The 16,978-nt window shown below is 42.1% G+C and overlaps 1 protein-coding gene across 6 annotated transcripts in view; it reads right to left on the bottom strand.

Moving 5' to 3' along the window:
* PLCB4 (phospholipase C beta 4) overlaps nt 1-16,978 on the bottom strand; it is a 451,857-nt gene that overhangs the window by 135,733 nt on the left and 299,146 nt on the right. For all 6 annotated transcript variants that reach the window (XM_065920857.1, XM_065920858.1, XM_065920854.1 and 3 more), the window contains 3 exons: nt 11,286-11,366; nt 9,916-9,975; nt 8,322-8,465 (listed from right to left, as the gene is read on the bottom strand). In XM_065920857.1, the coding sequence (XP_065776929.1) occupies nt 8,322-8,465; nt 9,916-9,975; nt 11,286-11,366 (285 nt within the window). The remainder of the gene's footprint in view (nt 1-8,321; nt 8,466-9,915; nt 9,976-11,285; nt 11,367-16,978) is intronic.

Raw genomic sequence — 16,978 nt, 5'->3', positions numbered from 1 at the left:
GGGTACCAGCTCTGACCTGGAGCTCCGAACTCGAGCACAAGGCAGGGCCTAAGATCTTGGATTAAGTTCCCAGGTACTGCTGAAGCTGCTGGTCTGGAACCACACTTTGAGAACCACCAGATAGCTAATACAATTAAAACTACACTTCAAGAAACAGCTTTTTCCCCCCTAGGGTCACAGAAATGAATTCATTTTAATCATGCTTTTTGTATTAGTGAATTCTAACCATTTCCGGTAAGGCCACAGGAATCAGGAGGTCTATAGATTCACCTGCCTGCTGCAGTCAATTACTTTGATAAAAACTTGTTTGGGTTCAAAGTGGCTATAATTTTTGGACCATTTGTAAGCTAAGCTAATGGGGACTCAAATTTCATCCACCATCAGAATCATCTGGGAGGCTAGTTAAAATATTACTGTAAAAATACTGAATCACAATGATGTGCCCCTCAAGTCAATATAACATTGTTTATATTAATTGTTTATAACATTGTATATATTAATATAACTGTTATATTAATCAGTTACACTTCTATTAACAAAAACAGATAGCTGAGCTCCATTCTGAGAATTTCAGATGTATTAGGCAGGCATAAGACCCAAGGATTTGCATTTTTAAGAAAGTCCCAGGTGAGGCTTCTGGTTTGACCCCTTCGAGTAGGTCTGTGCTTGCCTGTGGGTAGAGGAGCTAGTTGAAAGGAGGGGAGCTCTGCATGAGTGCTAAGTGGCTTTAGTGTTTTCGTGACCTTTGCAATTCGACCTACGGACTGCAGTCCGCCAAGCTCCTCTGCCCATGGGCGTTCTCCAGGCAAGAATATTGGAGTTGGTTGCCACGCCCTCCTCCAAGGGACCTTCCCAACCCAGGGATCTCTTTTGTCTTCTGCTTTTGCACGTGGGCTCTTTACCACCAGCACCACCTGGGAATCCCAGGGGAGCTCTGCAGGGTTTTAGCAAAGAGCCATTATGCAGCACTGACTAAATGTGAACTTGATTTTTTTCCTTCTTAACAAAACAAAGAATGAATCCCTTCTCCAAGAACTTTTGCAGTAATTCTTCCACTCAACATGATTTCAATTCAGCAGAGTGATTTTGACATTCAATCCAATTGACTTAAATAAGATTTTATTACCTGTAATAAACTACCTGACCTTATCTTTTTTGTCTACAAGAAGAAGACATAACATTTTTGCAATTTACTTTCTATAGTATTCAATCGTGGGCTTATTTGATGACTTGGTTACAAAGCATAATTTATGAAGTTTGCCAAATATTTACAACCTACACAAAGTATAATGAGCAGCCTGGAAGTTGTCTAAACTCAAATCCAAATCTGTGCATTTTGAACTTCATAATAACAGCTTATTTTTGTAATCAAATAAAGCTCAACTGAGAATAAAATAACATATTTATTTGTGGAGATTTTCAGAGAGGGCTGCCTTTCAATCTTACGTGCAGTGACTGTGCCTGCAGTTCACTCCGTAGCACCAGCTGGAACTAAATGAAAGACATCTGAACTCCCTGCAACACACCAGAGACAAAATCCTCCCCAGCTAGCTGTATCCTAAGATAGGAAAAATACATCCGAGAAACCGAGTTTCTCTTCTAACTAAAGAAGTTTGTTATAATATTTGGCATTGTTTGTAGGGTTTATGGGCTTCCCTGGTGGCCCAGGCAGTAAAGAACCCACCCACAACATGGGAGACCTGTCGGGAAGATCCCCTGGAGATGTGAATGGCTACCCACTCCAGTGTTCTCGCCTGGAGGATCGCGTGGGTAGGGGAGACTTGTGGGTCACAGTCCACAGGGTTGCAAGGAGGTGGACACGACTGAGCGACTGAGCACACAGCACAGTAGAGTTTACGGTAAAACAGCGGCAGAGAGATGAGGGCTCAGAAAAAAGCTCTATTACATACAGTTTAGAAAAAAGGGAAGTCTCTCCTTCAAAATTGTTTTTATTTATAGATGTTTTAAGTTATGTGACCGAGCAGACACACCTATTACCCAAAGGCATACTGGGTTGGAGGGAAAAGTACCAGCAATTTGCTAGCAATTCCTTGTAACAGAAGACCTTTCAGGAGAGGAAATGAAAAGTAGAGTTTTCTAACTGGAATGACAGGAAGGATTTAGAGGGCAGAAAACAATGATCTCAATTCAAAACAGGTCAAGACACTGGGGTTACAGCCTCCAGGCTTGTCACGGATTCTCAGCAACGGCCCCCTTACATCCTGAAAAGTGACTCTAAAAATAATGCCATGGAATCTCAGACATTTTGGACTATTGTTGAATCACATTTTCTTGGTTTTCTTATCTAAACATCATTCTCCTAGCTTCTCTTAGAGCTAAACTGTAAAAATATTTGATGGTTATACCTATTTATCACCTAGGTTAGAATTTATGGATTCAGTCCACATAAAGACCTCAATAAAATGAGGTCAACTGTATGGACATTGAGGGGGAAAGAGGGTGTGAGGAACTGGGAGATGGGATTGACACATATGCACTACAGATACTATGCATAAAATAGACAACCAGTGGGAGCCTGCTATGCAGCTCAGAGAATTCTGCTCAGGGCTCTGAGGCGCCCTGAATGGGAAGGAGACCCAAGAAAGAGGGGTCCATGTGTGCACGCAGCTGACTCACTGTGCAGAACAGCAGGAACCCACACAGCATCGTAAAGCAGCTAGAGTCCAATAAAAACTAAGTTTAATAATGAAAAAGAAAAAATAAGTCCCCCAAAAAAGGACAAGTGAGAAGAGAAAAACAAACATCTTTCACACTCCGTCTGATTCCACTCCCAGAGGCTGCCACTGTTAGCTTTTTCTTTGTCATTCTGGAAATTATATTTATACACAAAGGGACTTCCCTTGGGTGTAGGTTCAGTCCCTGGTGGGGGAGCTCAGATCCCACGTATCTCATGGCCAAAAAACCAAAACATAAAACTGAAGCAATATTGAAACAAATTCACTAGAGTTTAAAGATGGCCCACTAAAAACACTTTATATATACAAAACAACAAAATGTATGTACTGAGCACTGATTAAATGTCAGGCACTGAAGGTTCTAGATGCCGGGGATGTAGTAGGGAATGGGGAGGCAGTAAATGAATGCATGGCATGTAAGTAGCGGTAAGTGCTACGCAGAAAAATAAAGCAGGATACGGAGTTAGCATGTCTTGAGGGGAGATGAGGCAGGCAGCTAAGGTGAGGTTCCAGCAGGGACCTGAGAAATGTGAGGGAGGGAGCGCTGCATGTAGCTGGGGAATCGTATGTTCCAGGCAAAAGGAATCGTAAGCACAGACAAAGTTCCTGAGGTTGGAAGGAAATAGGGAGAGGGAGAGGATGGCAGCCAGAGGAAGGGAGGTGAGAAGGGATTCTTTAAGGCCCCATGAGCCTTGGAGGGTTCTGAGCATCACTGATGGGGTCTGAATTATGTTTAGAAACATCCCTCTGCTATTTTATATAAAACTATATATATATAGCTATATATATAAAACTGCTATTTTGGGAACAGACTACAACAGACAAGGACAAGGCAGAGAATTAGGGGAGAAATGGTATCGGCTGGGAGGGTGCTGCAGCAACGGTGATGGTAGAAGCAGCTAGATTCTAGACACAGGAGTGTTTGTTAACAGACCAATCAGGACACACGAGGAGAGTGTCCACGGCCTCAGCAACTGGAAGGATGTGGCCGGAAGGTCTGATGTGGACTCACGTTTAGGATCCTATCAGACATTTATTCCATAGGGGAGAAAGGTCTGCAAAATTGAGCTCAGATCTTGTTAAAGAGGTAGAGGGACTAGGCAAGCTTATTTACTCTTCAAGCAGAGGGCATGGCTGAAGAAAAGACAAGAGGAGCTATAAGGATGTCTTTTATACATGTGTCATCTTTTATCTAAACAAGAAAATGCACCATCATTTTCACTGTCTCGGGTACTTATTTATTTGAAACCTTAACTCTAGTAAAGTAAGATTTGATGTTAAATGTTATTGACTCTCAAAACACCCACTTGAAGTAAGAAAAGATGTCAGAGAGCCCTTTTAGGAAGTGGAGGAACAAGGAAGTAAGATGACTTTCAGAATCAGGCAAGGTCCCACATGGGAAAGCTTGTCCTCCGTGGAAAGGACATGAATTGATGAATTCCACCTGCCTCGATTCAATGTTTGGTCAAGTGAATTTTTCAGAATCATTGGGATGTAAGTATCATATAAGCCCAGGAATTAAGAACAGACTCAAGAATCTCAAATAAATGGTCCTAAGCAAGGTCTGTACTAGAAAACCTCTTAAAACTTCTATATCACTGGTCAGACCAAGACTTGTCAGATAGCATAAAACAAGCAAAACATTCTGACCACCCAGAGAATGGCTAATCCTCACAGTCAATAAGCTATTTTTCAGCATTTTGTAAGTTTCTGCTCTCATTTTGCGTGAGTACAATGAGTTATTTATGTTTATTTCCATACCTGTTTATGTTTGTAATAAAAACTACAATCAGTAAAAAATGCTTGTGGAAAGAAAGAGGGTTGCTGGTTCTTCCACTGGATAGTTGGGAAGATTTCTTTAAAGATAAGTTGCTCAAAATTTTTTCTCAAGTTCTGTGTAAATGAGACAACTAAAAGATTAGGGAAAGAAGTTATTCAGTAGTAGGATTCTGTTCTCTAACTGCTCCAAGAATGTCTTTAAAGTGGACTCAGTTGTATTTTAAAGAAACCAAACTGGATATTTCAGACAATGCATTATGGGTGAAGGACAAGTAGTAGAAAAAAAAAAAAAAAAAAAAGGCTTCCCAGGTGGCACCAGTGGTAAAGAATCTGCCTACCAATTCAGAGATGCAAGAGACAAGCGTTCTATCCCTGAGTCAGGAAAACCCCCTGGAGTAGGAAATGGCAACCCACTCCAGTATTCTTGCCTGGAAAACTCCATGGAGAGAGGAGCCTGTTGGGCTACAGTCCATAGGGCCACAAAGAGTCGGACATGACTGAGCACACGTTGGCAAAAAATCTATCAAACACAACCAATAGACCCAAACTAAATGCAAAGATCCTGGCTCTAACATCAAAAGATTGGCCAACAACTGAACCAAATCTATATGTTTCAAGTTAGAATAGAGTATCTGTGGAGTTCTGTCGCAGGCCACACGTGTGAGGCTTTGCACCAAGGCCGCAGAAGTGGAGCCCAGAGCCAAGGGCACCTCTGAAGCTGACTGAGCCCCTTTGTAACTGTGGCCCCGAATCCCCCCTGATCATCACCAACCAGCTTCCTGACACCAAATTCAGCAAAAATGCCCACCCCATGATCACCCTATCATGCCCTAACCAGTCACCTAAAGCCAAGCCTCCAGCAGGAATCTGCTTTGTCTTGAGGCTATAAAAACCGGCTACTAACCCACGGAAAGTGTCGCTTCTCCCTATCTCTCAGGAGGTTAGCCCGCTGCACTTGCAGAGCCCACGTTATCTCTGCTCTGTGTTCTTGATAAACTCACTCCCTTCTGAAAGGCTCTGTGTCTGCAAACTCTTTTCCAACCCACACTCAGCCTGCTGTAACAGTGTTTAAGGTCTGTAAGTAATTTTTTAAAATGATGATTTGCTTTAACTGACTTCTGTGATAATGTGAACATAATATCGCTAGCTAAGAGCAGTTCTATGGTCCCATAATTCTGGGCTCCCAAACTGTATTCATGTCAAAATGGTACGACCACAAAAAACCCCAAATCTTGTCTTTAAGTATAGACTTCTACCCTGGAACACAGACTTATATATCACATATTTGTGACTACAGGGTTCAGACCATGGCTCTTAAATAAAACAAGACTGCAGCAATCAAAGCATGGAAGTAAGAACATTTCGATTTACTGATCTGAGCCACCTTCCCAGGACTGTACTCGCTCAGGGATGGGGTGGGGTTGACAGTATCACACAAGAAATCAGAAGGCTGAGTTTTAGGCTGAACTCTGGCCTAGCCTGCTGTGTAGACTCAGGCGAGTTCTTTAAACTCCTTGGCTTCCTCTTCTACATCTGAAAAACGTGGTGTCTCAGTTCCACCTCCAGCTCTAAACTGCGAGGACTCTGCGATCTGAGCAGTGAACGAACACTGAGGGCTTTCGATGAGAAAGGCACAGCCACTTTCCACGTAACGAGTCCTGCAACCTACAGAGCAATCCTACGAGCAGGCACTGTGCTGCTGTTCCACTTTGAGACGAAGCAGGTGAGCCCCAGCGAGGCCACTTGTGTGTCTCGGTCACACACCTGGGAAGAGGCAGGATGGGCAGCCAGGCAACTTTTTCCCGATCCCAGATTCTTAAGGTCACATGAGTCATAGGGCTTCTTGTAATACGACAAGTTGACAAAAGACATGACACAGGTCTACAGAACTGTCATTTTGCAAAATTTCAAGCATCTAAATATCTGTCTGATTAACAAGTCTTTCTCTTTCTGGGTGATCAGCATGGACTTCTGGGATTGAATGTTGCTATGGCAGATAGCAACGAGAAAGACCTTTGTAGCAAATAACATAAGCGTGCACTGGAAACAATGCTTGTTAAGATCAGCAGGGTTCAAGAAACCATCAAACTGGGTGTTGATCCGACACAATAATGAAAGAACCTGAAGGCGACATCTGTTCTCCCAAAGCGAGGTGATCTGGAAAAGCAGCATAAAACCAACCAAGCCATGCAAGTACAGAAGCAAAGGCTTTCACGTCATGTGGAACATCCATTCCTGCCTGGACCCAGAGCCACAGTTGGGAGCTTCTCAAACTTTACTGCACATATGAGTCACTGGGGGGTTGGGGGGGGGGTGCGGCTTGTTAATAATGAAGATTCTGGATCTGTAGGTCTATGTGGGCCTGAGATTCTAATATGCAAGCAGTTTCCACTGAAGCGTGTGCAGCCGGAAAGTGGACCACATTTTGTAAGTGAGGGTGAAAGAGTCTTGATGGTCTCAGTATCTGTAGAACTCAGTTCTGCACCCTTTGATTCTGGGTTCAGGGTAAAGTCTTCTTATCTCAGTTTCATCAAATAATCTTACCTGGATATTCCCTGAGGGCTCTAAAGTTCAATATTTCTAATGATGACCTTTCTCATTCAACCCTGCACTGAGCTTCTACTTGCAGGATCAATGGGAAAATAAAATGCCTATCTCCCAATCCCCCAAACCCAGATCTCTGCCATGGAAGAGCAGAGGCCCAGGCCTCTTCACACATTTTATGCAAAGATAATGGTGCTCTGTCCACAGGTAACACTGCCCGAAGACAAACAACTTGCAGGATAGTGAATTACATTCGAGGCTTTCTACTTTGGGCAATATCTCTTTGAGATTCACTTGCCAGGGCAATGGTAGGCTGGTTATGGTATTAAGATGGATCATAACCCAATACTTTCATAGCTTACAGGCAGGGTAGGTATCAGTCATCTAGGTGTAGGGTAACCACAGCCATATGCAGCAACTGAAATTCAGTGCATCTGAATTGAAAACATGTATTATATTTTGACAACTTTGCATGAAGAGAAGAATGTAAAATATGTTAACTGATTTTATATTGATTTCATATTAAAATGACCTATTGGGTTACAAAATGACATACCAGAGTTTAAAAAGATACGTGCATCCTTGTGCTCAGAGCAACATTGCTTACAATAGCCAAGATATGGAACCAATCTAAACGCCCATTGACAGAGGAATGGATGAAGATGTGGTACATTCATACAATGGAAGACTACTCAGCCATAGAGAAGAATGAAAGGAGGCCATTTGCAGCCCCGTGGATGGACTCAGAGATGATGACGCTAGTGAAGTAAGCCAGGCAGGCAAAGATGAATACCATGTGGTATCACTTCTGTGTGGGATATAAAATAACGAAATTAATTTTACCTGTGGCGACCAGAAAAACTTAAGCTACATCTGTGGCTTTCATTATATTTCAGTGGGGAAAGCTGCTCTGACCCTTTGCTCCTCAAACTGTGGTTCTCAGACCAACAGCACCAGCAGCAACTGGGAGCTTGGGAGAAAGGGAGAGTGTGTCCTCACCGCAGACCTACTGAACCAGAATCTGCAGTTTCACTAAATCCCAGATGATCCTTGTCTACATTCTGGTTAGAGAGGCTCCTACCACATATCACAGTCAGTGTTCAGGCTGCTGGTATTCATGAGCGACATGCTGAAAGCGTATCGCACTTGCTGACTTTTCTAGCAAGCGTTGGAAACTTTCCTTAAAATTTAAATTAAATTATACAATTCAAAATATATATCAAAATGGCATTATACATGAAAAACTATGTGCACCACACATGTCCATATGGGAATGGAAGGAGGTTGTTTCATGGAGGATACCTTCGTTATTTCTGGATTTTCAGCCACCATGTACGTGAAACTGATGTTCACCAGATCTGCACCACTGCAGACACAGACTATCCGTCCTTCCAGATCATTTTCTGATTTGCCAAGAGCTTCAAGAGCAGCCAAAATTTTGGGATCCTACAGAGGTAGACAAATAGGAAAAAAATACATTAGATCACAGAGCATAGAAAAAGAAACTACATTTGATGTAAAAACATCCAGTAAGGCAAATTCTTCTATCTAAAAATGTCCAGGTATCTAGTGTTATTCTAAAACTTGTATAGGTAAAACCTATAACACGACACATTACTGGAACTCATCTGATAAGAAAGGTATAAACAGTTATTGATTTAGAAGATGAGGAGGCAGGGTCTTTCTTTCAATTACGGCTTGTAGTTATTGGAGGACGTGAACTACAGCAACAGGACTCTAAGGCTCTGCCTGAGACCTGATTATGTCTGCAAAGGTCAAAGGCGGTTCTCACAGAGAACAGTCACTGCAGATTCACACAAACATGCAGGGCATTGCCACAGTCAGCAACCTCAAGTTGTTAAAAAATGAGATTGAGTCTTTCAAACAGCCTGGACAGAAAGAATGAATACGTGCATCTCTAGGAGCCCTGGCCTCCTCATTTGGAATGAAAACTGTAAGTTTGCCCTAATTAGCAAATAAAATAGTGGCTTTGTCCTCTGAAAGAACTCGGGGGGAAATGCCAAGGTAGTTACACAGAGATTTTAAACTAACATTAAAGAGGGTCACTAACAAAAGACAAAAACAAAGTGAGGAGCATAATTTTGTTTTGAACATCTAAAAACCTGCAAACCTGCAAGACTATTATGGAAAAGGGAATAAATGCTGTGCTGGAATATTCTAGGAAAAAACCATCCTTTAAATTCCTAGTGCAGCTTCCCATTCAAACAAATTAATCCCTGTGAAGAAGGCTTATTCATGTGCTCTGCCATTCTTTTTTCTCTCAGAGGCAAGCTGAGCCTTCAAGGTGAGCAGGGTCTGCGTGCACAGGTGCACAAATATGGAACTACCCGAGTCATCTAAATTTCCACATCAGTCATGGACCAGAAGTGACTCACTCTTTGCTGAAAAAAAAGGTGGGGATGGGGGGGGAGGGATGCTTGTCAGATTAATTTCTGAGTTAAGGGAACAGTTTATTTCAATGCTCATACCACACAAGGGTCATCATTTTCAAAGGTTAATAACAATTTCTAATATAATTAAACCCAATGCAATCCAAATCACCCAACTATTACAGATGAGATTTCTAAACTGTGTCTGTTCTTCATCCAGCTGAGGATTTGGGGGCAGTAACGGGGGGCGTCCCCGGTGGCTCGGTGGTAAGAAATATGCCTGTAAGGCAGGAGACAAGGTTTCAATCCCGGGTCAGGAAGATCCCCTGGAGGAGGAAATGCAACCCACTCCAGTATCCTTGCCTGGGAAATCCCACGGAGGAGGAGCCTGCCAGGCTACAGTCTTTGGGGTCAGAAGCGTTGAACACGAATGAGCGACTAAACTACAACAAAGGGGTCACACAGCACTCTGTGTCTAGAAGAACAACAAACACCAACTTGGCTACCTTTGGTGTGGCTCCCAGCCGAACACTGTTGATGAGGGAACATTCTAGCACTTGGCCTTCCTGCAAAGAGAGCATACAACACGGCAGTGAGTCTAAATGCTGCCAGACCTATAGCACAGACAGCTGATTAGCAAACATTTGTGATGATGAAGGTGCCGCTGATTAGAGTAAGGTAGAAGCAGGATTAAAAACAAGTAATGATAACGATAATAATTTTCAACAATCAAAAATAGTCAAGATATTTTCAAAGCAAACTTTGGTCCATTCCTGTGCGTGAAGTAAAACCAATACACTGACACTGGGTTGTGGTGAAGGAAAGTGCAGTGTTTACTGCAAGGTTCCAGGCAAGGAGAGCGGGTGGCTCTGCAGGCAAGGAGAGCGGGTGGCTCTTGCTCTAAAACCCTGAGCTCCCCAAAGCAAAGAGTTTCAGCAAAACAGCTTCAAAGGGCAGCTGAGGCAGGGATATTGCAGGGTATATGATCAGCTAGGGCACAGTTCTCTGACTGGTTGATGGTGAGATAACATGGGTGAACATTATTAATCCCGAGGCTCCAGGAGGCTATGTCCTTTTGGTCATCAAGTAATTAATTAAATGCTTCCATTGGGTGGGGGCTTTAGGATCTGTGAAATAACTCAGGAAATGTGCATCAGATATGATCTAGGAACTTCAGAGAGGAGCTTAAGCAGCGGACGTAGGGGAGGGGTCTGTTCTGGGAAGGTCCTAGAGCATCCTGCCTGGTTGCAGAGACCCCAAACATTCCATTCCATGTGTATAGATATACACACATATACATGCAGAATGCAGTTCTGAATAAGTACAAAATGTTACTTTTATATATTTAACATTGTGATCACTGACATGTATATTATTAAATATATGTGTGTACATGAAGTATTAGTGGGACTATACTAACTTAAACTCTGATTCTGCTCTTCGGAAATTCAGCTCAAAGGTTCACAAAATGTGAATGCTGTGCTATGTGTTAAGTCCTGGAAAGTGCCCTTAAATGAACCTCTGAGACTTCAGCTTGAGTACCTCTCTTCTGGGAAATCTATCTAGCTCCCAAGATTTAAATCAGACTTGCCTGCTTTTAAGTTCATGTAACCTGACCTTCTCTTTTGAAGTTCTCAATGTCTTGTAACTTTCTTTCTTTTGGATGCCCAACTTTGATCCTAGGCTGGAATCTATAAGGATCACATCCTTGACCATTGCTATATCCCCAACGTCTGGCACATGGAAGCACATTTTAAGTCTTGAATGAATGAATAAGTGACGGGTCCGTGCCCACAAGAGGCTTTCGGTCACTTGTGGAGAAATGAAACGCCTTCACCCTGAGAGCAAGAAGGAGCGACTTGTTTCTGCGCCATACCTTGCCTTCACTTCTCCAGGTCAGAAAGAAGCCAAATTCGTCTACTTTGAAGAGGCAGTTGGGTTCAAACACAAAGGATTCCTGTGAAAAAGAAATGTGTTGATCTGCATGACTCACACCATTTTGAATCTAATAAAAATGCAAATATCTTTTAGCATCTAAACAAGAGACAAATGCATCCTGAATCTAATGACCACATTTCTCATTATATTATGTAACATTTTCATTTTGAAAATTTCTTGCATTCATTTTTGCATTGAAAGACTGATCAGTTTTATACAGCATCTTGCTTTAAGGCAGTTTTAAGAACAAAACACATTAATGCTCTGAAGGTACATAGAGGAGAGGTTTTCTCTACGATCTCGGGAAAAAGAGCTCCTGGAAAGAAGGACTCCCAGATGTCAGCCAACTGGTCTCACTCCACACAAGAGGAATTATTGCTGATCTCTAACATAATATCAGAAATGAGGAGATGATTTTTTTTTTTTTTTGGTCTACAGAATTTAGCATTCAGAGGTTTACTCAGATAACTGCTGAATTTTCTGCTTTTATATCCAATCTCATTGCGTGTTCCATAAACCGGGACTTAAGCAAGACTTTGAGCTACTCAAAGTGTAGTCCTGGGAGCAGCAGCATCAGCCTCACTTGGGAGATTGACTGAATTGGCGGAATCTAGGGCTCCAGGCCAGACAGACTGAATCAGAGTCTCTGGGGTGGGAACCAGAAATCTGTGTTCCAACAAGCCCTCCAGGTGATTCTAATACATAGTAAAAATCTAAGAACTGCTGCTGTGGACATCAGGTCAGATCAAGATGGAATGTTAGCCAAATGCAGGGGCCCCACAGCAGCTAGGCTGTATTTCCCAAAGGATTCCTGGTCTTTGGCAAGAAAGCACCGTTGTTCTTAAAAACTCCGGGCGAGTTCTATGTCAATGAAAGCAAAAGGGTCCCCAGGAAGTGAACCCAGATGCCCTCTGCCCTCTGCCTGATCACACCAAGACTTGGCACTCACATGTCAACAAACCCACTTCTCGTGATCTAAAGAACTTGTCCTCCTAGATGATTATAACACTGCTACAGGGGGCTGCCTGGCAAACGGGAACGGGGTATGACTTCAAACAAATAGAGAGCAATCACTGGATGAAGATTTTAAGTAGTCCAGAGTCTCAATTCAAAACTCATTTTTCTAAATTTCAAGGAAGTAACAACATTTATTGTTAATGCCAATGTCAATATCAGATTTTAGAGTCCCAGGGGCCCTGAACAAAAATTGGTGTAGTTTTCTGACACGTGAAGAATTATCATGTGCAAGCAGTCATAGTAATGAGTAAGCTGAAGGAATGGCATTATGTGACCTTTGTTTATGGGATAAAAATCCAGTTCTGCCACTTACTATTTACTTTCTCTTACAAAGACTCTAAGTCTTAGAATCCTTATCTAATAAAAGTAAATATTTACACCTACCTTTTAGGGAATGAAATGAGATGATAAATGCAAAGTACTTTTACGTTTTACCATGAACGTGAGTCACATTGCTACACAGTTCAGCAAGTGGTAGCTACCATTGTTCATCCCTGGTTCAAGTTTACATTTGTGGTAGCAAATTATTAACAATGTGAATTTGTCAATATGTAATGTTTTCGACTCGCAGAAACGCACTTCTGGATGGTTCAGCCTTTGAGGAAAGGTGTGACCCAGAAGTTGACGCTTTAGATGGGTCTTAGAGGATGAGCAGAAGTTATCCAGGTGAAGCAGAGTGGCAGATGTGCAGGACTGCTGATAGTAGGGGCTTCGGAGGAGTTGATGCGGTAGGTACATCTTAAGGGGATGGCAGGAGATGAGACTAGACACATAAATAGGGCTAGATTGAAGGCTGGGGTACATCATACAAAAAGGTATTAAACGTAACCCAAAAGGTCTTGAATCATTACTGACTGAGAAACAAGAATAATGAAACTATGAGAATGAACACATTGTGAATACTTTCCAAGCAATATCTTAATGTCAATAAAGAATTTCAGTGTTCAAAAGTATGGCCTAAAATGGTGTTTACAGAGTAGACCTACAATGAATCAGCTACCATCATTATTTATTTATGTACACCCAAGCCAATTCCAAATAGGGATTTGGAATGATCTAGGAAATATACATGATAAATAAGAATGATTTTCCAGCTTATTTTGAGGTGGAACTTACAGTTCCTTGGCCTCCTTAAACGGCAAAGTTTTTTTCTTTCTTCCTCTCTCAGTTACTTAGTACCCTCTGACTTTACCTTTACTACCTGGGAATTTGGATTCCTAACATCTCACTCTTGGATTATCTGATGCTTTTAATGCCTAGCTCTATAGTCTTCACTCTGTTATATTAATCTAAGTTCCTACAACTTCCTATTCATTAATCCTGCCCACCCCTCGCTAACCACCAGGCTCCCCTTGCTTTTACTTCCATCCTGTCTAGTTTATTTCCATGATCCAACATTACAATCATTTCCTCACAGACATCTGGAACTTCTATGTCTCATTTTCTGTTTTCATGGCCAAAAAACTAAGTCCATCCTGTCCATTTTTTAATCACTAAATTTGATGGAGAAAATCACAAAACTGGATTGTCTGGCTTTGGTTTAAAGTCAAGATTATAAACTTCAAGTGGATAGTCCACATGATTTTCAACCTTATAATTCTTTCTTTTAAAGTTTCCCACTCTTCAAAATGATTATCTCAGTGCTTCTCAAACTCCTTTACTCCTAGCCAATTACTGAACTTCATTGATTAAATAAAGGAAACTCATCAGACAAGAACTTTCTCCATCCTTCCCCCTAATAAAGTATGCTTTCGCCCATCAAAGGTCAATCCCTCCGCTTCTGCTCCAGATCCAGTCATCTTCCAGATTCCATCTTCTATCATCTACACAAGGATTTCAGTCTTCTATGTATCATCGCCTGATACACATCAAATTTTCTGGTCATTCCTATCAGCACACAAATAAGTTCCAGCCATCCCCACCTACTCCTTCAATTACTCCCTCATGTTTCTGATCCATTTTAAGGGCATAGTATCTTGAAGAGTTTGTCTCCAGCCACTGTCTCTACTATTTCTCTTCCATACCATCTCTAATCAATTCCATCTGCCTTCTGTTCCTCCCACTTGCTAACACTTTTCTGCCAGGTTCACCATGACTCACTTTCACGCTGTCATATGCAGGGCACACTTTGATTTGCTCTTCTACATGTTCAACATAACAACTTCTTACATGATCTGCAGAAGTCAGCTCTGGGGATTGTTATTTCTACTATGTTCCAAGACCTCCTTTAATGCTAGAGCTTTAACACCATCTACTTCTTGATGACTCCCAAATTTGTAGTAGTGGCCCCAGCCTCTCTGGGTTCTCAGTTCAGACATCTAACTCTCTTCTTGACTTCTTCACATGAATGTCTCTAAATTAATGCATCCATAACCAAATTCTTTATTCCTCACCCTCTTTCCCCAAGCCTTTCCATCACAAGACATTCTGGGCTCAATACTTGTCACTAGTGTCCTGATTTACTGAAACTACAATCATCTTGACTTTCCATTAAGAAGTCCATTTTCATAGCATCCATCTCCACCACCACCACCACCACCTTGATCCAGAGCATCACCATCTTTTTCATAGATCAATCAACTCATTTCTACTCTTTCCTTCACAGCAGCCAGACTGATTCTTCAAACAGTGAAGCCATTTAGTAGATCCCCATCATATTTAGGATAAAATCCCAACTTCTAGCGTGGGCTAAAAGGTCCTGTATAATCTGGGTCTTAGAGACCTGATCTCACATCATTCTCTGTCTTTGTTTTCCTTCTTGTTCACTACAACCCATCAGTACTTTTTTCCTTAAGAGTACTTCTTAAGCTCTTCTAGCCTCAGGGCCTTTGCATTAGCTGTTCCTCCTTCCTAGAAGTCTCTTCCTACTGCCTTTAGCTTCTCTTCATCCTAAAGGCCTCACCTTAACTTTCCCCTCTTCAGAGGGGATATTTCCTTGACCTCCCTAATAGGTCTGTCATTTTATTTTCTAAAATAGCATCTTGGTTATTTCTTTGCAACTAATTATTCATGGCTTGGTTCCTCACCAGTTTAACCTCCATGAGGGCAGAATCCTTGAAACCTTCTTGTTCACATTTGTGCTCCAAGCAGCAAGCACATCAAAGGCACAGTGAAAGTAAACTCATGCACCAAAATTTAAACGAATCTTTTTTTTTCAAAGATACTTCACAGTAGACCAACGTATAAAATGTAAACCAGAAATAATGCAAGTTGAGGGGGTTGCACCAGGCCCCCATAAAGGTGAGTCTCTGGAGGCCTCCCATGAACAGACAAACAAACGTAAGGCCACCATCGCTTAAGCTGCCTGCCTGGAGGAAGCAGAAGCTCTTTCTAATTCATCAAGCTCATCTTAGAGGTTGGGTATGGTTTTGAGGCACCTCCTAGGAATCTCTTTCAGAACAGGAGAACTGCCTGAATGCCCCTACAAAGAGATTATTTTCAAAACGGGATAAGAACCACAGGCAAGGAGAAGAAAAATAAAGCAAAATAATACTTTGTCCTGGCAAAATAAGGACAAAGTAAAAGATGAGTTTTCAGAAATTTTTGCTAAAAGGTCCTACACAGTGAGAATAAGATGCCTCATTGGCTCTGGGCACCCTAGCTACAAAAGCAAAAGGGGAAAATATAATTTGCCAGGTGCCCATATAGTTCATAGATAAAAATATCAGATGTCAGGAGAATCAACTGCCAGAATAGAAATTCTCTAGTGAGACACTTAAGGAGCATCGGCAGATGCTAATAACAAGGTTTCCAACAAAACCCGCAATAAGCTTGTACTGTGACCGGAACATTCTTGGAACAAATGGGTTGAAAGTATCCATGAAAATGAAAGTGCAAATCTGAGGGGTATGTGATAATCGGCTGAAAGGAACTGAAACCCAATTCATTTAGATTTCTCTGCACCTTCCACTAACAGAACAACCAGACCTGCAGTGAGCAAAGGCACCCAATCTCTATTCTTCTTCCGTAACAGCGGTTGTAAATGTCACACAGGCACCTGCTGACCAGAACGTGGGCTGCAGCCCCATGATCACACTGAGGCAATGATATCCCCAGGTCCTTTGTCAGGAAAAATCCCTCTCCAGATCCGAGTGTGCCAGGGGAGAATAAAGGAAGCTGGGCCCTTTCTCCCTCACAAATCTGTTGGTTGGCAGTTGACAAATGGGAGTAGGATTCTCTGATAAGGATGCAAACTGTAATGGCACTTCTTCCTGGTGCTCAGAAGTTCTCTTCTCCCAAGACTCAACCACAGCTCATCATAGTCACACCGCAGAGCTCGAGGACCAGGTAGCTCACCCAGTCCACAGCAATGTTGTCCTCTGGCCCCCGGGAGAGGTAGAAGTTGGGGGTCTGGGGGCAATCTCTTTGGAAAAGGAGAGAAGCATCACTTTTGCTGGAATCGCTACAGCGAGAAGCTGGTCCTGCCTTGAGGATCCCCGACCTGAGGGCTTCCAGAGACCCTGTCCCCATTTCATCAACAATAGAGTATATTTAATGGCTGCGTATCAGCCTTATTTTTGTGCAATTTTCACCTACCACATACTACCTTCAACATTATTCAGTATCAGAGTCTCTGTTTCAAAGAGTCAAGTTACTTTCAAAATGATTTAAATT

Source organism: Muntiacus reevesi, chromosome 2, assembly GCF_963930625.1.
Source record: "Muntiacus reevesi chromosome 2, mMunRee1.1, whole genome shotgun sequence".
Classification (NCBI taxonomy): Eukaryota; Metazoa; Chordata; class Mammalia; order Artiodactyla; family Cervidae; genus Muntiacus; species Muntiacus reevesi.
This window is presented reverse-complemented; position numbering and strand designations above follow the sequence as displayed.